Below are 22,082 nucleotides of genomic sequence, written 5' to 3' on the forward strand. Positions count from 1 at the left end.
ACTAAAACCTTGTGTCAATTGCAGAAAATGGTACCTGTGGAGAAAGGGTTAATTTCTCTGAAAAAAATTATGTAAGAATTCAAAATTTCCATGGACAGTCTTACAATAAGTCATCCAATATAAATAGCAAATATGTTGGCATACATGCCTTGATCAAAGAGAAGAACCCCCTAGCAGACTATGTTCCCTGTTGTGCTCATTCACTAAACTTGATTGGACAATACATTGTGTATTGTTGTACTGAACCTTGTTTGTTCATTCCCTTTGTGCAACAGCTTTGTGTTTTTCTCAACTTTAACCTGCATGTGAAAGTGCTTACACTATTTGCTTGAAAAATTAGGGTTCCCAATAACGGAGATTATAAAACACAAGGTGGAGTGCCCATTCAGACACAACACAAGCCTTAAAAATGGGGTTCAAAGCCACAACACAAGTCCTCACTTCCATTACAGATGATATGTAAAAGCTTCAAGTGCACCTATAAAGAAGCCTTATGCTACAATTGGAGCAACTAGAAAAAGGTATGATGACAGAATTACGGAGTGTTATCCTGGAGAGATTTCACAAAACAAGTCATTCATTACAAAACTCCCAAATGGATGTCGGTACAGCTTCTCATATGCTGAAATCTCTCAAGGCATTCATACATTTCCAAAATACGAGGAAAAGGGTAAACAACTGTCAGGATGCAAGACATACCAGGTCAAAAGATTAGAGAAAAGGAAGAAAAATAGATGATGGGACAAAGGGATGCTGAGGAGAATGATTTTTCACCCTCTAATCAATATAAAGTTCAGAATTTTTGAAAAATAATTGATAAACTGTCACTTGCACAGAATATTGGCATATGAAAACACAAGTTGGAAATTTGGGTTTCTACAAAAGTTAAAGAGCCCATGACTACAGAGAGCATCTGCAATGTCATGAAAAAAAAGCTGATTAGCATATATCCTATGGACTTGGAGAGTTGCACAAAGGAAGAAATTGTTCAATTTGCTGCCCTCTGCAATCCAGGGTTCATTTAAAAACTATCAAAATCCAAGGAACAAAGTATGCTGAAAATGATATGCGACCAATTTCTTAAATCAACTTTTCCAAACATCCTGATAATCTTAAATTTGTACCTGTGCTTCATGTCAAACAATTGCTCAGGAGAAGGATCATTCTCAAAGCTAAAAAGAATAACGAACACACTTCAATCAACAATGTGCCAAAACAAGCTAAGTGCATAGAAAATGACTTGTTGGAATCACTTGACACCAAAGAGATCATAAATGCCTTTGTTATAAAAAGAGCCAGAAAGACAATAGTTTAACCAAGTACAGATGACACGATCTGCTACTACTGCTGTTGGGCATACTATATCAGTACAAATGTAATCTGAGCATGTATGTGTTTGTGCATTTGTCTGTTCATGTGTACACGTGAATAATAGAGTTTGTGTATGGTTTCTTTCTGTCTATATGCTTTGTTATCCAAATGCAAATTTTGTCTGTGTTAGAGTACCACCTCTCCTATGCAAGAAACATCTAATATCTTTCATTAATTTGTAGATGGGTCTTGCAGATTTGTGGGTATTATTTTCTCATATTCTCCAAAACTAAAACATCTTGAGGTTGAGTATTTCTTACCTTAGTCTTGATCATAATAGACCCAGTAGAAAAATTTAGCCCCAGGCACATCTGACCCTTAATCCACCTGTGTTTGAGTCAGTAATGCAGTAATTTTCTGCAGATTATAGGGTTTAGTACCAGTTAAGTATTGCATAAATAATAATAAAACATCTAGCTCAAACTGTGAAATGCTCTGATTTACAGATGACAGTTAACAGGAAATAAGCAGTAGCCATTCAAAACCATGTGAAATGACTGCTGTTAAACACCTAGAGCATGGAAAGCTTATTTTGCACACTTGCAAAGAAATAAACATAATGAATTATAAATATTTTATAATAGGCTCCTGCATATATATAAATAAATTAACTTTTTAAGATGCAGGAATTTATTATATTCTTAATGACCAACTTAAAGCATGCAACACATTTAACCAGTTAGCCACTGATATTGAAAACTTGACTAAAAAGTAAATTCTTAAGGAACAAAGCATTTTCGCAGCATGAGACATAAATACAGACACGTGTGTGTGTGTGTGTGTGTTTATCATCATCATTTTGATCTGAACTAACAATTTATAAGTTTATGGTAAATTATTAAATACAATATTAATAATGTTTAGACATATTTGACAAGTTAACATTATTCAGGATATGTACAAATCACTAGTCACAGAATTCTTTTTTGACAAACAGCAGAGTGATAATTTATGCCCTGTCATTGATAAATGAGGACTGAAGTAAATGTCTACAAGACAAGTCTCATTTTGTGGATTGATCATTAGGTGCAGTCGCTATTAAAAATTTAAGACAAACACAGCTACATCTGTTTTAAAAATATAATTAATCTATCAGACAAACTACTGTTCATATACCATTATATAGTGAACTATATATAAAAATACACACTTCCATACACACACACACACACACACATAAAGGATGGAAATGTTTATTACACTCAGTGTACATACATACTTTGTGGTTCGAAGGCAATGTACCAGAATTGGAAGAATTCCAGAGTTGATTAGATCATCAATTGGAGGATTCCGATCACTGGAGAGAAGCTTCCTAAATAAAAGTTAGATCAAAATTTAACACTACAGAAAAAAAATGTATCAACCATAAACTTTCTGTAGTTAATTGCAAAGTTCATAATTACCTTATACATTAAACACTTTTACTCTGTTATTTCCATTTTCCACCTGATGAAGAAAGGTTCACCTTTTGATATAACTCTGATTACATGGTTTCATATTTTGTCTTACCTTTGTTCAAATAGTTTTAACTTGAAAATAAGTATCTTGATCAAAATACAATAATCATGACTCAAAGTGGAAATACAATAATGAATCTTCTTTAGCATTGCACTACAAATATAATTCTTAATCAGGTAAAAGAAAAATATGGTTTGACTGGAAACTTTGATATTTCACAATACATTCTGAATACTGTCAAAATGAAAAAAATCAACCAATAAAGTTTCCATTCAGTATTGTGTTTTAAAACACTTAATTTTTGAAAGACATGCTTAGGACAATTTTGTACATAAACAAAAGATCCAATGAACATAACAGGTGAATAGCAAATAAGAGTTACAACTGAATACTTACAATACCAATTTCATATTTAATTATGGGTACAAGATTTACAATTCAAGCTTTAAGCTTACACACACTTTTCTTATGCAAGTAAACGAAATAGCAACAGATTTTTCTACTGATGGAGTGATATAACTGACCTATTTCAAAAGATAAAACAAAAAACTGATCTTGTAGGAAAATAAATAAAAATACACCTTTAAAATGCATGTTTATTATATGTTAACTATTTTTCAATAACTGATTTTACTTCAGAAGCAGTATGTGAAATTTGTTCATTAACTGTGATACTGGTAGCAAGCAAGCATAAAACAATTTTCTTTTCCTCCAGGTTTAATTGAGTAGCTTAGCACTTGTTGCTAGTCAAAATGAATATTTAGTATGCTCTTTGAATTTCATAAGTTCATAAACATGCCTCCATTTTGTTCATGAATGTCTAAACCCATTTCATCTTGAAGAAATTTTGCTCAAGTAAAAACACTGTAGCATGTGGGCATTTAAAGCATCACAACAAAATGCCTATTTAGTTTGACTGAGGTGTATTTTAACATTTGATAACTATTCAAATTATTCTGCATCTTTTGGCCTATCTAATATCTAGTTCTAGAAATTATGTACTTAATATCCTTAATTCTAACACACATTTCAAAAATCAAGATCAAACATTTTTATAGAAATGTTTTCACACATACAAGATTTGTAAATATATGCATGTTCAGCCAATGTCCAATTTGAAACAAAAAAAGAAATTAATTATGAACCACGTGCTCTATCGTCTTAAAAATATACATGAGGCCCAACAAAATTAAACATATAAAAGTTACACTACATCTTGTTATTTAAAACTTTTCAACCTACGTAAACCAGTTAGACTAATCTTTTTCCCAAAATAATTTTTCCAATGTTTTAATTATGTGTTCTAAATTATGCATAGTATAGACAACATTGTAAATTACTAAATCAGTATAGTATACCAAATTGAGATCCTTGTCACAAACCTACTTAGTTGTAATAATTATTAAACTACACCATATTAACATAGATTTTAACACCACTAACTTAATTTTATTTTTAAACAAAAAAAGTTACAAGGAGTCTCATATACTTCAGTGTTTAAATTTTTTGACAAGTTTTACATTTATGCTATCTCTGGTGTCACCAAAGTAAACTGAACTCTAGATATCTTTAAAATTAGAAAAAAATTTAAATTATTTAAAAAACAAGAACTTAGAATTACATACATCTCTTACTGAAGAAAAAATTATGATGGCTGACAACATCTCCACATCTATAGCTTTCATTTTGCTTTTCTTTGTAATAAAATGAAGGAAAATAATGAACGAATATTGAAGAATTGATAAATATATACACAACAAGTAAATTTCTAGAAAAAAATCAAGAAAAAAAATACTTCCAGGGCATTATCAAAAATTAAAATATATAACTATAATTACCTTGCAGCCTGGACTGCACTAAGCTTAATTCCAGGCTCAGTACTATTGGCATTTTGAACAATGACTTCAAGATTTTTGTGAGTAAGGCTTCGATCTACTTCATCTTCATCAGTGGAATCAGCTTGGGGTACATTTCTTCTTTTCAAAAGGGATTCATCACGTTTAGTTTTCCTTAGTTCAACAGTCACTTCATTTCTCCTCCTCCTCATCTCCTAACATAGGTCAAATATTTTCACACATGCTTACAATGGCACAATAAACATATTTGTGTGTGTAGTATGGATGAAATACAAGGGAACCACTTGGAAACCATTTACATTTTTCTTGAAAACTTTAATATAATATCACAATCTCATGGAAGTTTAAAAAAAATCAATGTTTATAGTTTTTACCAAAGTCTAAATTCATATTTTTTAAGCCAAAAAACTGCAAATGTCTGTAACAATTCAATATTTACATGAAATATTTAATTTCAAGCATGTAAAACTTGCTGATTTGGACAGTACATTTTATTTCCAAATGTAAAACAATCAGTGAATATCTTTTCAATGAAATCAACACAAACTTACCTAACAATATTTTTTTTTCACAATTGATGTACATAATAGTTTGCACTTTATTTGTATTTTCATGAAAAATATTCACAGTGAAATTATTTTTTTACAGATTAAGCCAACCCACCAATCAGAATTGGAAAATGAGAGCCAATCCAACAAAATCTTGCGATGCAGCATCCATTCTCTAGGGAAGATCTACTTAGGTTGAGACAATTGATCTGTGACCTTAGACATCACCTGTGGAACATGGCAAGTTAGTAAGGTGATACGATATAACTGGTCCAGAGAAAGGAGGCCCAAGATTTGAGAACAAGGAACTCCGGACCATGTGCCTTCTCGATGAGAAATACAAGACACCACCCTGGAATCATCAGAGTTAAGCCTGATGATTTTCTGCTTTATAACCACAGACCATGAGGCACTGCCTTTTAACCCTATCACTTCGGGTATCCTTTACTGCACAAGACACAAGGTTTTAGTGTCTTACATTCAAAATTTCATTAAACTACTTTTTGTTTATGTTATACCCATTAGAATAGCATAAAATCTTAGCTAATAATCCATATTTTAACAGTATACAAGTTTTAAGTTCTTAATTCTACAAAGAAATATTTTAAAAAATCCTGAATTTCCACTAGTGTGACTCACATGACATTTTCTCTTAGCATGTTATTATCCCTATTTTATCAACCACCACTCGAAAAAAGTATGAAATTAAACGTAAAATACTCTCTATAAAATCATTATTGCTCAAACAAACCATAATTTTTATAGCCTTCAATTTTGTTTGGTTACAGAGCTATAGAATAGAAAATGAAACCCCTCCTGCCATAACCTCTCTTTCAAATTTCATTGATAGTTCTCTCTTGTTTCATTATATATTACCTATAAGCAAAAGAAAGTTAAGGTTTTCATCTATCAAATGATGTATTGTATAATGTTGTGTTCAGAACAGATTATCATTAACTTCATTCATAGTACAAGATTCATTCCCATGGGAAAGTTAATGACTAGCTTGGATGAATTTGTAACTGCTCTTGTTGTATAGTTAGAAAGCCAGGAAAATTTTGAGAGGTAAGTGAACTTGTCTACTTTTTTGCATGGTATTAGTCTATATTCTTTGGTGTATTACTGTGTAGTATAAAAAATAAGGATTAACTCTCTTCGAAAACATGAGAGCAAAAAAAAAGAAAATTGGGTAAGTACTTTATTTCTTGTTTTTCATATTTATTCGTTATTTATTATTATAAAAGTAACTAAAATCTAAAACTATGGATCTTTTTAAGTTATTTAAGACTAGATTAGGTTAAATAAGTAATAATAATATAATTAAAATGGTTCACGAGGAATGCATGCGAGCAGCTCGTGGGTAATGTATTTCAATAGTGTAACTTGAGCTGCACGTTCCCCGAGTGATTTACAACTTATAATGGCACAGATAGTAGTTAGACATGGTTCAAAGGGCAATAAAATTTTATTATAAATAGATGTATACTGTCACAAACTTAGAGCAACTTAGGATAAATGAATGTAGTTTCATGTTACAAATCAAAGTCATTGTAGAAAGAAAAAAAAAGAAGAGTAATTTAGATTTATTGTGATTTTTTTTGGTGGTTACAAGGTCGGTCAAATTGACCAATTCCATTTTCAGATAGGGTAGAGAAAATAATAGATAAACTATAAAGTTTTACTGAAAAAAAATGTTTGAAATGCATTTAGGAGGTTTTAGGGATTACACAAAGAAAATTTAAGATGACAAAAAGTATTTTTAATTTTAACATGAAAGTTACTTTGCACACGGACTATTCAAAACAAATACTCAATATATTCACGAACAAATCTATTTTATTAAAAATACTTCACTTAAAAATTATTTTTTTTGTATGTGAAAGATTTATAATATGAACTGAAAGACTGCAAATTTGGTAAAGATATACACACAATATTGAAAGTTAGAAGTATTAAATCTATAAAGACTTTAATCTAGTACAAAGAAGTCATGTGGTCAGTCAAATTGACCAAGCCCGTGTTAAGAGAGTTAAAGAGCAAGAAGGATTAAAACATTGTGTAGGGAAGCCTTGTCATCCATGCATAGACCCTGGAATTCTTGACTCTTGTTATATGCAAGGAATTCATGAAGAGATAGAACTTTGGACAAGGTGGAAGTAGAGAAACCCATATCTTAGTCATGTCCCACCTTATCAACCCCTCGAGATCAAAGAATGATCCAGACTAAGGAAACTGGGGAATCCAGAGAATCAATGTTTATGATCCTTTGGTTACATAAGGACCATTAAAAGGCTCTCATCCCAAAGGCACCCCAGAAGAGAGAGAACCATTTATGTAGTGGGAGGAGGAGAGGCGAGTAAAAGTTGGGCTTCCTGTTCCATAGAGTGGAGCTGGATAGGAGTTAGCTGAGCCCGACTAAGATACGAGATGAAAAATAAAAAATACCCAGACTGATGACATATTGAAGCAATAATATATGTCTCAACCCTGAGAATAAAGTCTGCCTTGGTTGTTTCTGAAAGTAGAATCAGGATGTGGTGTTTTGACAATTGGGGAGATGGTGCCAACAGTAACCAGTTGTCTATGGAATGGTATGTGTACAGTGTGATGGAATAGACGTGACAAAAAAACTCATACAATGCAGCAGAACCCATGTGAAGCTGATACAAGTCCAAAGGTAAAAACCTGGAACTGAAGTACCTGATCCTTGTGCACATAAAATACTGATAGTGGTGGGATGCCACCATTATGGTAATGTGCAGATAGGAGCCAACTGCAATGAACTTGTACATCCACAATCCCAGTAAAAAATGTCAACTCAGATTGAAGAATGAACCTTGGAGAATCTAGGCATTGATATAGATAATAAAAATCGATGACTGAGCAACAGTCTCCTTTCTTCTTAGGCCCAACAACTGATGGGAATAAAAACTCAAAAGATCTAGTACAACTCTCTTACTGACCCCAGATTAACCAAACTCTGATAGCCCAAGAACTTAGTTCTAACTCCCAAGGATCTGCAGGAAATGAAAACCCTACAGGCTGGGTGGATAATAGTTGTTAAGTAAATGATTAATCCTGATTCAAGGACCTGCAGTGCTCTAGGATCCGTGGTTAAGATTGCCACATGTACAGGAATTCTCAGAGCCAAGCCCCATAGACCCTGAAGGCATGCAATAATCACCGATGCCACTGACAGCAATCCGACAGGGCAGCGGAACCCTTGGATATAGACAATCTATTCTGGGTACCAATGTACCAAGGGGCTGATTTCCAGGATTGGGACCCATGAATAGGGGCAGAACTATTACCCCCTGTAGAAGCTAATGAAATTTAAGATGCCATCAACAGGGATGAGCATAGAAGCCAGCAACTGAACCAATGTGCATGCTAACAATGGTTCCAGCTCATTAACAATGAAGCTGGTGATCATGAGAGTCTTCTAACAGAGTGAAGTTAAAGGAAAACAAAATGTTGGATTTTAAGAGTTGCAAGTCCATAAACTTACCCTGTCCCATCAGGGGACATTGATCCATTCAAGTTAACTACAACCTCCACCTTATAACCCTGAAATTCGAGGAGCAGATGTATTATTTGAGTCAGAAAATGTTTCCACCTGGCAGTGGTAGGCTAAATCACGAAGTTCCAACAACCATGTTGGATAAGGCATAACTGTTCCTTCACGTAACTCAGAAGCAAACCTCCCAGCATGAACTACAATGTCTGTGGATAGATATAAAACTAAAAATTTGCTCCCAGATCATTCAGTCTTCAAGTAAAGTGCAGGCTCGAAAGCAACTGGGAAAAGACCCAAGCATCACACTCTCAATGAACCAACAGAAGTTCACAAATCAAAGACAGCTTATCCCAAAGAGGCCTCCTTTTTGTTTATATATGTCACTTAAAGATTGTGTTGAGTATCGTTGATTAAAACAACATTTGGTCAGATACGTTTGTCAGAGCAAAGCAATGTTGGGCTATCTGTTGTATTCACTCTATGGAATCTAACCCCGGATTCAAGCACTGCAAGTTCGTAAACTCACCACTGTTCCACAGGGGGACTGAAAGGCCAAAAGATTAAAAGAAGCCGCAGGAAAAAGTGAATGCAAGATAAGCAAGACTGACACAAGCAGTTAAGAGATATGTTTGTTGATTACTATTTGCTTTATGGCATTATTTTTGAAAAGCGTTGAATACTGACTTTGAGTAAACTTATGAAATGTGTTTTTTCTTCATCTAGTTTTTTTTTAACAATTCATTATTATTATAATTATAGGGTATGATTTGACATTGACAACGTTGCTGTTTTTTTCTGTCAATACTTCTTTATACGAGTTTGAGACAGTTATAGAAAGTCTTGGCCAAGAACTACTTTATTAATTACAAATTTCTGAAATTGACTTTGTGATTACTTCATTTGTAATATTTTTATTTTACCCTGGTAGTAACATGTTTGATACTTTAAAATCTGTTTTAGATCATTGCTGCAAAACACCTTTTAATATTTTGTTAGCATTCAGTGTAAATCCAGTACACAGCCACTCACATAAGAATTCCTCTGCTAAATATATATAATTAAGTTAAACACAGACTCGTGATCACAATCCTGACCAAACAATCCAGCTACCTACTCTCATCCCTTGATATTAAGACCTCAAAATGGCTTGATTAGACAAAATATTAATATTATTGCACATTAGCAATGTTCAGGCTCAAATAGTGAACTAAAAAATTAATATACATTAAGTGTATAAGGATAAATTAACATTAAGTATTGTATTTATAAAAAAAAACAAAAAACAATGACTATGAACACTATTAAAGCAATGTTTTCTGAAAATGTGCAGTGGTATCAAGTGTAAGAAATTGCTTGCTAGTAAGTCTAGGTGCCTAGCTAGTATAGTTAATACATTTTTTTAACACTGTATATAGCAGAAGCAACCTGTTACAAGAGGAAGGCTGCCATATTGTACAATATTGATTGGACTTGCACTATATTAAAACACATCTATCTAGGACCAAAATACTTATAATTTTTGAACAATATTCAATAAAAGTACATACAATTTGCATCAGAAATCTATTGCACACTTTTTGAAAATTAAGTCAAAGAATTCCCATATTAGAAAAATATGGATTTCACAAACTGGCCATGACTATTTCCCTTAGATGGAGAAGCTAGTGACACAGATGATGGAGCCAAAATGACAATAACCATACATGTAATTATGCATGACAATAATATTAAATATTTTACTTAATACACCCTTAATCAGAGAATATTTACCTCAGTTTTTTACTACACCAAGCCATCACATTTCACTATAAATTACTTGAAATTTTTTGTACTATAGTTAGTTTACATTTAATGAGAGTTTAATGTGAAGTTGACTAACAATTATGCTCCTACCAATATCGTTAATGTAAAAAAAAAAAAGCAAAAGCCCACACACTGACCCCTGAAGTATGCTGCTTATAATAAATCCAGATTGACTCTCTTAATAAGCTTCTGCTTCTCCAACTCAACCACCCTATAATGTAATTAACTAGTCTCTCCTCAATCGATTCTAAAATAATTTTTAATACAGCACCTTTTGAAAATCTATGTACCTCAAGTTTACACCCTTTTCTTAATCTAGATAACAATTAGTGTCCTCAAATAAAGATAAATAAAAGATGATGATGACAAAACCTTGTTGAAACGTTGTACATTTGCTGTTATGTTAAACTTATATTAAAGTTTTTCATCTTTACCAATTCAAGCCATCTCCAGCCATTATTAGTCTCAAAGTGGGTTCCTCGTCATCAAAAATAAAAGATTAGTTGTAAAAATGTTTAGAAATTAAAGTAAATTTTGATAATTTAAAGTTATTATGTTCCACTCCTCTAACTATGAAGAAAACATCCTAAATCTCACTAAGCTATTGATAATTATATTATAATACCTAGTGGCTTGGTGAAACAAACACTGATTACACATCAGGTAACACACTAATACCATTAACAGCCAGATTTCAGAACTTAAATAGTTACTACAATAATTCCATATCTCATTAACTAAGAACCGTAAATGTTACTTTTTCTTTCATATTGTAACTTGATATATCTGTCAAATGTCATTTATGAGTATTAAATTTAAAATTTAAATGTAATTCAATAATTAACTATGCCGACTGAGTGATACAATGATAATAGTAAAACCCAATGTTACATATGCAAAGATATGGCTGCCATTGAACCACAGAGACTAGGCAATTTCCCCAGGCTGTATTTCATAACATCCACAGGTAAAAAGTGCATGTCCAAAAGGTAAACTTAAGTCTTAAGATAGTTGTGGTCTGTCGAATAGTTTTCGCTAAGCCTAACTTTATAACATAAAATCTCTGTAAACGCTTTATTATTTACTCCTTGTTTTAGTTCCGAAACGTGTTAGATATAAATGAAATATAACATTGTGAAACTGATGTGAAAATAGTTAATATAAATCATTACGGTAATATTAACACATATAAAAATAAAATGAGTATTGCTAACTTAATTAGGCTTAGCACATCGATCTTAAATTTACCTTCTGATGAAGTCACTGAATTCCAACTTCAAGTTAAGAAAACAAGTAAACCACAAATGACAAAGTTAATGTCATCTAAACTTTTTAAGCATAATAAAATAATACTTACATCTTGATCTTTTCCCTTGTTTTTAAAATGCTGTAGTCTTGATTTGTACAAATTATCTCCCATATTATAAATTTTAAACACTTCGGGTGCAAGGCTAAACTCACGTCTTTCAAAATGCCGGTCTCTAACATAGAAATGACGTCATGAAACAGATATATGACGAAGCATGTCTTTGTATTATGATTGGTTATGTGAAAGGTCAATGTCTCTATCAGCTGACCTCCTCGTCTCAAACAATAAAGCTTTCTGTAATGATAAAATTATGCATATTATTCTGTAAATATATTAGTGTTGGATATATAACATCATGATTTTCTTCTGTATTGCTCCCATATTTAAATAGACCATAAATATATACTGCAAATTTAACATGTCTATTCATAAGAAAAATAAAAATATATAACCATTATAATTTGTTAAAAGAACATCGAACTGCCTAATTTCCATGAAATATTATTTTGTAGTGGTTTTTTTTTAATTCCCCAGTAGACGAACACCCTCGATACATTAATTGGTGGAAGCAAAGGTGAAATAAGCGCCAATTGCCTAATAAAGATAGAAAAATTCTGTTGCAATGATTTCAATAAAAAAAAAGATTCTAAGATAATGACATTTCAGAAGTTTTCAGTCTCTATATCAGAAAAAGACTAATGAAACGTTGTCACTTCTAGTAAAGTTCCGCTATTTTTGTTTGGTAGTTTGCATCCATTTTTAATTTTGTTTAATCATGTATATACTGTCCAGATCATCTTTTAAAGAATATTAGTCGATTTTAAACTTATTTTAATTCTTACACAACAACAAAAAAATGCAAAGCTTCCAATTTTTTTCGTGTGAATTTGATCATTTTAAATCTCTCATTTGCTTGAAAGTTGTAGAGTTTTTATATTCTTCATCATATCATAATCCTAGTAAATTCCTAAGGTTTACGTCTATGCAGTGAACGTATACATTTTATTATCATTTAGTACAGTAGTACTTAATAGCAGAGATCATGATGAAACAAGATGGCGGCCATAAAAAATCGCCCGTTTAAAACCACTTTTAAAATGTTTGAATATTAACAATGTTTATTTCACAGTATTGGCTGAGCAAAACGAAGCTTATTGCACTTATAAAGTCGCCTAAGTCACTATATACGTGGAGTGAATCAAAATTTCACTATTTCAACGAATTTTCATCAAAGTAAGTAAGTAAGTAAGTGACTTTTCCAGACAAGCGTACAGAAAAAAAGACGAACCCTATCGTTCTAACTCTTTCATAGAACTATTCCGTCTGTGGTACCAGTGATTCCTTTCTTATATATATCTGTGTGTGTGTGTGTGTGTGACAGAGATAGGCTACTTTGGGCATATGATTAGATTTGAGGGTAGGTTGGTGGGGACGATGAGTAATAAAATCTAATTGGTATTGCTGGCGCACAAAAAATATAGCAATAAAAAGGAATCTCACAAGTATAATAAAAAATTAAATTTATAAAGATGAGTGGGGTTCGATATATATGTAACCTAGCTACTTATAGTAATATAGAAAGTTTTAATGCTACAAAAGTATTGAAACAAGAAAGACAAACTACAAAAAATGAGTTGCTTAAAGTTCAAAAAATTGTATCCCTACTTTGGCTTAGACTAACATATTTACAGTGATTTGCCAGTGATTTCAGTTATTCCTTTGAGATTAAAATATGGCGAAAATCATGCACCCGATTAAGTAAAGTACAGTAGTGCTTTTTATTTGTTTGTCTTTGTAAGTATTAAAAAGCGTAATTTATTTTATAATACTAACGACTCTAACTATGTCATGGTTTTAATCGTCTATGTGACTTAAAGTTTCTACAGGAATGTAAATATTTTGTACCTGTTACTAAGTCTATAATTTGATGTTAAAGCAATAGCATAACTTTTCTGCTTCTTCTTTGAGCTTAACTTGCATAAATCTGTCTTATTCTTTTTTCTCTAGAATTTCTATAACATTCTTCATTGGGCGTTCCAGTAAAATCCTAGCTTAATAAATATTTATGTCAATAAGACAAAGCTAAGACAGTAACTTCTACTACACAAAAATCATGATGGTATTAAACTCTGTCCTAACAGAGTTATACCCGAGAAGAAAGATCTGGACATGATAGTGATAGGACATATACAGAAGTTGAGTATGTATATTAAAATGATACCGAAGCCTTAAAACGTTGTTAAGTTCCTGTTGCCACTTTCATGTCATGCTCTACTTGACGACCTTACAGCTTGGCAATAACTATGCTGCATAGTTTGTATTACAAAAGACTCCATTGTAATGCTGTCATTTTCAAAGTATACTGCTACTTGTTGCTTCCATAATCCAGCTAGTGTACAAGGATTTTTTTCCAGCATCTACTTCTGCAGTCCAGTCTCACAGAAATCTATAAGTACTACATCTGGCTACTTGACCAGAATGTATTCATATGAAAGAGCACGAATACCTATTTCATTCTTTAGCTACTTGAGATATGCAACTATTGAACAGGAGGTATGACCTTATCTTGGTGAACCTCTACCCTGTTCACCTTAGATCCATACAAGCTGATATTTCTGTATTGTACAAAGGGACCAGAACATTGATCTGATAGTAAGCATGGTTCACCTTGACCTTTGTATCTATTCTCATGGTCCCTATATTGCACTTTGAGCAGTAGCCAGTGATAATTATGCGACATGCCATGTACCACTTTTGGAAATGTGTTTCATTCATTGTTATAGTTATCAAGTGGTATACATATATGTTGCCAAGTGTAACCATGTATTAATATTTTTCTCCAAACTAGGTACTATTTATATAGTTTTCTGTAGTTGGTCTTTCTTTCCTTGATATACTGGGGAAGCAATTTCTGTACACATGACTTATGCTGTTTTCCAGACAGATATCTTTTTCAGTTATGCATAGGGCACGTGGACGATTTTTGCCATTGACCTTTATGTTCGTGGATTTTCAACTGTTACAAGGTATCATGACTGGTGCACGACTTGTTATAGGTCTCTTTCTAGATGGTCCTGGTACCCTAAGATGATCCACATTCCTTTGTTTTCTAGGTATATTAATTACAAGGGCTATTCGTATCTTGGAAATGATAAATTCCTGGTAAAATGAGGGGTATCCTTTGAGGCCGGGAGGCCAAGTCACCTGTAATATCATAAGCAGATACTTCTATAATGTTTTGCAATGGTGATTGATTAGATCATCAATGCAGTGTGGCAAAATGTGGGCGTCATTAGCGGTGAGGACAATTTTGGAGGCCGATTTTTTTGTTTTTTTTATGTGATTCATGATAGAACCACCAAAGAGTGTGTGAGGCTATAGTGTGGCAATGTCTTGAACTTGTCTTAACGTGATTCTCAAGTTGTGTCACATTGTAAAATAAAATCATTTTCTAAAGTACCTAAAACAATATTAGTTATGCATTATCATTATGGTCAACTTTCTAATGTATAAATTATCTTCAATAGCTACTTATTCAATATAAAAAGAACTGTTTAAATAAGTAAAATTAATAATTTATGTTTCATTGAGTTTGCCACAGTTTGACTTCTGTATAGCGTAGTTTAAGGTTTACACATGATTATCCATAAACTCGAACTTACAAGCTATGTAGATGGACAAAAACTCATTTCACTATTGGTTATCACAGTTTTATCCAGAGCTTTAAGTAATTGTCTCCTTTTCATCAAAGTCCACACAGGCGGGCTGAATTACTTTAGAACATCCTTTGACAAGAAAAATTATTCTTTTTTATCTCTGTTGTTACAATACCACTGTGAAACTCACTTTAGATGTCGCCCATTATGGCTAAACTAACAATCATGCAGTCTAACTTCACTTTCACTAACTTAACATTTTCTAACTTACTTGCATTCTATATCTGCACATATTTATAACACGCGATAGAAAAATCTAGAAATATCTAGCTGCTTCGAGTAAGATGACGTCAACAGTATCACAAAAGCCTAGCACAACAATTAAACTGCATACACAATGTTGGCTCGTACAGAGTTATATAATGAAACTTGTCATAACTATCCCTTTTAAAATAATTAACACTCTTGTTATGAAACTAAATAGTCATTAAATATTAAATTATTAAATAAATTAACTAATAACTCTTAAACTAAACAGTCTTGTATATCCGACAGTAGTCTTGAAATAGGCTGTTTTTGTGTTAGTTTAAATACACAGCATTAAAATTCTAGAAATGTATTCTATGCACCACACTAACTAGATATACAATATAGTTTAACTTTATGGCTTACATATATGATTTCCATATACTGGTTTAACTTACAATCTAATTATCCGTTAAAAGAACCGTTTCCATATGTATTTATACCTAAAACAATCAAACTCGAGATATTTTTATCCTATGCATCATAAAGGTATGTCTAACATGAACGACAATTTTCTTATGATCGAATTTAAATCTTAGCTCTTAAAGTCTAAGTTATTTTTTCGCACTAAGAGAATAATGTCATTTTTTTAGCACTTTCAGATTCCTTATCCATTTGTTGGATTCTTGGATGTGAAGGTTTGATGACTTGTGGAGTGCATTTATGTGGTTTGGTTATTTCTGGAATGAACTGTGATTGACATTGATTCTTATTGTGATATCTTGGTTAGAGCTAGCGTCATGTGAAGAAATTTTACATAGAATTAGTCCAGTAAGAGACAGTAAAGTAGTTAGGGCTGTATTTTAGACACTTAAAGATAGTGCTTCAGGCGATGGAGATGTGTACTCGAGACCAGTAGGTCACGTGACGTCACAATTCCATGAAGTGACACCAGATGGCGTGTTACTAGAGCACTGAAATGGGGGACCAAAGTGTAGAATGATGAGGTATTAGCGTGTAGATGGCTCGCGAGCAAATCACCAGAGGATGCTTTAAATCAACAGCTATTAATGTGTTTCAGCATGTAATTACGTCGTCAACTTTATAGTTTTCACTTCAATAATAATCAAAGCCTTAAAATTAATATTTAATTTTTGATATTTGAGTATCTTAATTCCAATCACTTTTGTGAGTGTCCTATATGATTTGTTTATGGAAATCTGTATTATCTGACCACATATGATTGAACTCATCAATATTCCCCAATTATTGTTGCATTAAGCTGTTAGTATTCTGAAGAAACAACATCATGTTTTTTAAATGAGAATCCTTCCAAAGGATGGAAAAGACAATGAATATATCTTATCCAAAGATAATCATTTCACATAATCACTTGATTTATAATTAAAGGTTCTTTTACAAAACCTTCAAATCTTGAGAAAGAAAACACCGTGAACGCATATTTAGAGTTTTGTATCATTATGTAAAGCAAAAAAAAAAATCAAAAGTACATTTTATTTGAGTGTTAAGGTCAACGTTCAGTGACATACAAATCCGTTCATTAGCTAGTTAAGATAAAGTTAGTTTTTAATGTCTAGTGAACAAAAATCTTTTGGCTGTAAAGTATATTTTATAATGATAAACACTGTACATTAAATGTGATATATAAGAATTATGCACAAAACTATGACTGAATAAAAAAAATAACATCAAAAATTTGATGTCATTATTTCCTAATATGACCCAAGAACTCCCATTGTGATGTGTGAGTCAGCAATCGACAATTAAATGGAACTGATGTTTATATAGTATCAGACTGCCTCTAAAAATGGCTGTTGTGTGTAAGCTATAATATTTGTAGCAGACATTTTGTATGCATATGTAGTTTGTTTTAAACATGTTACAGTTTGTTTATAGTTTCATATCAATAAACTAATAACGTTTTATCAGTTTTAAAATATGTGTTGTGAGTTCCTTATGTCAAAAATTATACTTATTAATTGTTTCAGTGATCTGGTATTTTGTACTTCAAAGTGAATGTTCTACAGATAATCATAGTGACTAAAATGGTAAGAGTTGTAATTTCGCTTAGTTTTTATACTAGTAAAGTGATTGGATTTTGTTCTGCAGTAAGACATTCGTTTAGTTTATATGGCTCAGAAGTAGAGTTTGAATGCTTTAGATTAGAAGAGTCCTCTTAGTATTTGTAAGATCACCTAGTGTGTGTGTAAATCATAAAGTCAAACAGAACTACATTACAGTTAATGGGATATAACTTTATGTAGAGTTTGAACATTTTATGCTAAAATGAAAAAGCACAATAGTAAAGCATATATATAATGACTGTATTATAATGTATTGTAATGTAGTCTGTATTATAATGTAACTGACATTAAGTTAACATTTGTTTTCATGTATCATTACACAAATGAGGTACAGTATTTATTCTAAATAGGAAAAATATATACTGTATCTGAATCTTATAAAAACATTTAACTTGCGCGTGAAGGTTGTAATTAAAAGACAAGTATGCCCATATAACCTTGCTATGATTATAACAAATCATACTCAGTTTAATGGATTTTAATCCTTGTTTCCATTTCCAGTATAGGTCAGTGAGTTCATTCGTTAATGTTAACTTATTTTCGTAAAAGTCCAAACACAGTGATCTGTGATATGTAAAAGATCCACTTGTTGAAACAATAAATTATCTCAGTAGATGCTTAGTTAAAGAGAAAATGTGCTTGTATATGTAAATGATATACAGTGAACATAACTGTTATTTTCAACTGTGCCACATTTGTTCACTGTGCCAAAAAGTTATAATTACCACATGCCTCATCAGTTCTACTGATTCAAATTTTCTCAGATTGTTAGTGATGTTGATAATCTAATCAATTATATCAGAAACTCTGAAACGTTTACTTACGTAAATGGAATTTTGTTCTACAGGTAAGTTTTACGTTTTAGAAAGGTACAAGTGTTAATATGTTTAGTTGGAGTAAAATGATCGTATAGAGTTTAAGAACTTGTTGGTAAAATTAGACATAAGATTGAAAAGGGCTATATTACTATATATGTAGATTGATAATATAAGAATATATGCAAACCACAAGGTCAAATTGTACTACATTATAATTAGAGAAATATGCATTATATATGGAATTTGAATAATATGCTTATATACAATACAAAGTAGTCCTTTTTAGGATTACATAAGCAGCCAGTTAGCGTGAGGCAGCATCTTTGGTGTCTGAATTGCATCCCTAACTATTCAATACTTTGTACTTGCATTTCAAAGTGAACGAAAATGTTGCATAGAGAATCATAGAAACTGATATATCAGTTCTTCAGATTATTTTTCCTTTTTTTTTTGAAAGCATAAAATCGTAAGTTTTGCTTTTTATTTTCAATTAATTTATAAAATAGGAAAAAAATAGTTTTTTGAGAAGTTTTACACATGTGATTTGCTTTGCTCTCCAGTGAGATATTCATTTAGAAAAATATATAATAAATAGGTTTTGACATTGCTTGGAGGTTATACATAATATTATGACACCAAAAATTAATTATTTTGGGGAAGGGTATATAACAGTTCTTTCCCACACAAAATATCTATTCACTCATATCATAAAGATGTAAGTAGTTAACCTCTCAGTGTGTAAAGGATGTCAGTGTTTGAGCACATGAGGAAGGTGAGATGAAAGAATGCAGTTTAAGTTTCCTTTGAGGCTAAACGGTCATGTGACATCATAGGTGTATAGTTCCGAAGAGTATGGCTGTGTTTTGTTTGTCAATTCATAAATAAAGCACTCAAACTCTTGATATTTATCTTATGCATCACATAATTTAAAGATAATATGGTATTTCCAAACGAAAATGGATATTTATAAGCAGTGCGAATGTGTCAACTTGTATTCAATCTATCATGACCTATACTGCCCTCAGAAGCTCCGTTTTCATTCTTAAGTTCTATTATGTTTGATTTTCCCACAAGTTAGGCAATATGAAACTCTTGCTCCAACTAAATATAGTGAAGTATTAACACTAATGTTAAGTTTTATTGGCGGCTGTGGTTGTCACGTGACATACTGATTTGCATATTCAATATTATATGAATATAACTTATTCATTCTTCTGATTAGCGAGTTGTACTTATAAGTATACACTATTTAACACAAATTAGATTACTTCATCTTTCCCTCCATTCTCTCTTATCAGTTTAGTGGACTTAGTAACCAATCTGTACGCGGTGTCGAAAAACAGAAAAAAGTTCATATGGTTAAATCGTTGGTTGGTTGGTTTTAGAGCAAAGCCACATTGGGCTTGCTTCTGTGTCTACCGCGAAAAATTGTACCCTGTATTTTAGCATTGCAAGTCCGTAGACTTACTGCTGTCTCACTGGGGGGACTTATATAATTAGAGCACTTGCTTCTGTTCTTCACAGGATTGGATATTTCGCCATTGTGAAAAGGTGATGTTCTGATTTAGTATTTTATTTAATTCACACTTATTAGATTTGTCTTTAAAATGTAAAGATATCCTAAATAAGCAGAAATTCTTCCTGTTCAGATCTTCCATTCAGAATGGATGTTAAATAATTTTATTGACTGTAAAACAAAGAAGACGTATAGTGCTAGAATATGATGTTCATGAAGATTTTGTAGAAAAAATACTTCAACTGTCTGAGTAGTTACTTAAGTCTCAGTATTGTGTTTTATCAGCATCAGAGTCAAGAACCAATATATTCACACAATGCAGTTGTACAAAGAGAAATCTTGAACACTGCTGAAGGAATCGATCAGGTTGAATACAATCTGACGTCTGTTGCACTTTATTATCCTCCCCATTTGTGTGTTTTTCTCAGCCAGTCACCAACAGTTGGTGGTTACAGTTTCCATAGTGACGAACCTACTTATCTTCAATTGCAATTACGGATAAACTTTGATTTAAGGAAATAGTATTTGATAGCAATAGTCCTAATTTACAGCCACCTACTATCATGGCTCTCTGAAATATGAAAATTATATGGCTCTTACCCATTGCCTTGCATACTAACGATCTTGTAACTACATCTCAGTATTTATAGGGCTCATGAATCTTAATATCACATGATCAGTTTATTTCGCATACGAATTGGTCTACGAAAATACTATGAAAAGGACGCAGTATCAGAGTCCAGAAACTATTCACTGAAGGATAAGAATACTATAAAAAGCACGCTATTAAACTGCTAAGAGAATACATTGGATTTTCTTGTGACAGTAAAAACAAGTATATTCCAGTGAATTTCGATTCTCCAGAATCATTACAATTTCGAACTTTGAGTTAGTTTTGAGAATTGTTAAAAAATAGTTTACTTTTTGCAATTTAATATGAATTTTGGTTATTTTGTTGTTTTATTAGTATAATAATGTGGAAATTTTGTTTCATTCACAATATCGTACTGTTTGAACTAATTGAGAAAACAAGCTTATTGGATTATCGGCTTACAGTCTTGGAAAAGATATCATTTATCGTGATATAAATGGAGTGATATGGTAAAAACGTGATAGTCAACAATGCTCAGGAAGACTCTGGGTGTTGCTCGTCTCTCTAAAGGAAAGTATTCATCTCCTGCCGCAAAACTCTTCCCTGCATTATTAAATTGTCTCCAGTATTTTGCGCTGTCGGAACAACATGAGCACGGCCAAGTGCCTCGTGTGGTATTCTCCATATTTATATACTTGTAGAGCACGTGGTGAAATCGAAGCATCAAATTATATCACACACTTTCAGCGAATCGTTATCCATGCTTTGCATTCTAAGCATCTCCGGAGTCGTTATTTTCTACTTGCATCTGAAATATGTGAGTTTCGGTCTGGTCAGCTGCACGTGACAGCTTTTGTAATATAGCTTTTAACATAGTAAAGAACTCGGTCAATTTGGACATAATCTGACGCCTATTTCACATTATTCGTCAATGGTTGGTAGTTGTTGTTTTTTGTATGACGAATATGTTTATATTCGATTGCAATTGGTGATAAACTCTGATGACAGATGCCTCCTTACATCTATCTAATGAAATGTTTATGATGTTAGGAAATATGTGAGTTCAAAAATTCAATTAATTACAAAATTACAAAACCCCATATCCCGAGCACTTTCGAATGGTGGACTTTCTTCATTAGAAACAAACTGGGAATGATCAAAGAAATGGTTTTTGATAGCAATAATCCTGCTATACGGGCACTTACTATTATGCCCCTCTGAACGACGAAGAAATTCTTGCAAACTAACCATTTCATAACTACATTGCAGCATTTATAGGGCTCAAGG

The 22,082-nt window shown here is 32.2% G+C and overlaps 1 protein-coding gene across 1 annotated transcript in view; it reads right to left on the reverse strand.

The window, feature by feature from the left end:
• LOC106460167 (importin subunit alpha-3-like) overlaps positions 1-12,027 on the reverse strand; it is a 48,535-nt gene extending 36,508 nt beyond the window's left edge. Inside the window, exons 1-3 of the mRNA XM_013919857.2 lie at positions 11,911-12,027; positions 4,668-4,879; positions 2,591-2,683 (exon numbers count right to left, since the gene is read on the reverse strand). Coding sequence (XP_013775311.1) covers positions 2,591-2,683; positions 4,668-4,879; positions 11,911-11,973 — 368 coding nt within the window. The 5' untranslated portion in view covers positions 11,974-12,027. The remainder of the gene's footprint in view (positions 1-2,590; positions 2,684-4,667; positions 4,880-11,910) is intronic.
• Between the last annotated feature and the right edge of the window lie 10,055 nt (positions 12,028-22,082).

Source organism: Limulus polyphemus, unplaced genomic scaffold (assembly GCF_000517525.1).
Source record: "Limulus polyphemus unplaced genomic scaffold, Limulus_polyphemus-2.1.2 Scaffold32, whole genome shotgun sequence".
Lineage (NCBI taxonomy): Eukaryota > Metazoa > Arthropoda > Merostomata > Xiphosura > Limulidae > Limulus > Limulus polyphemus.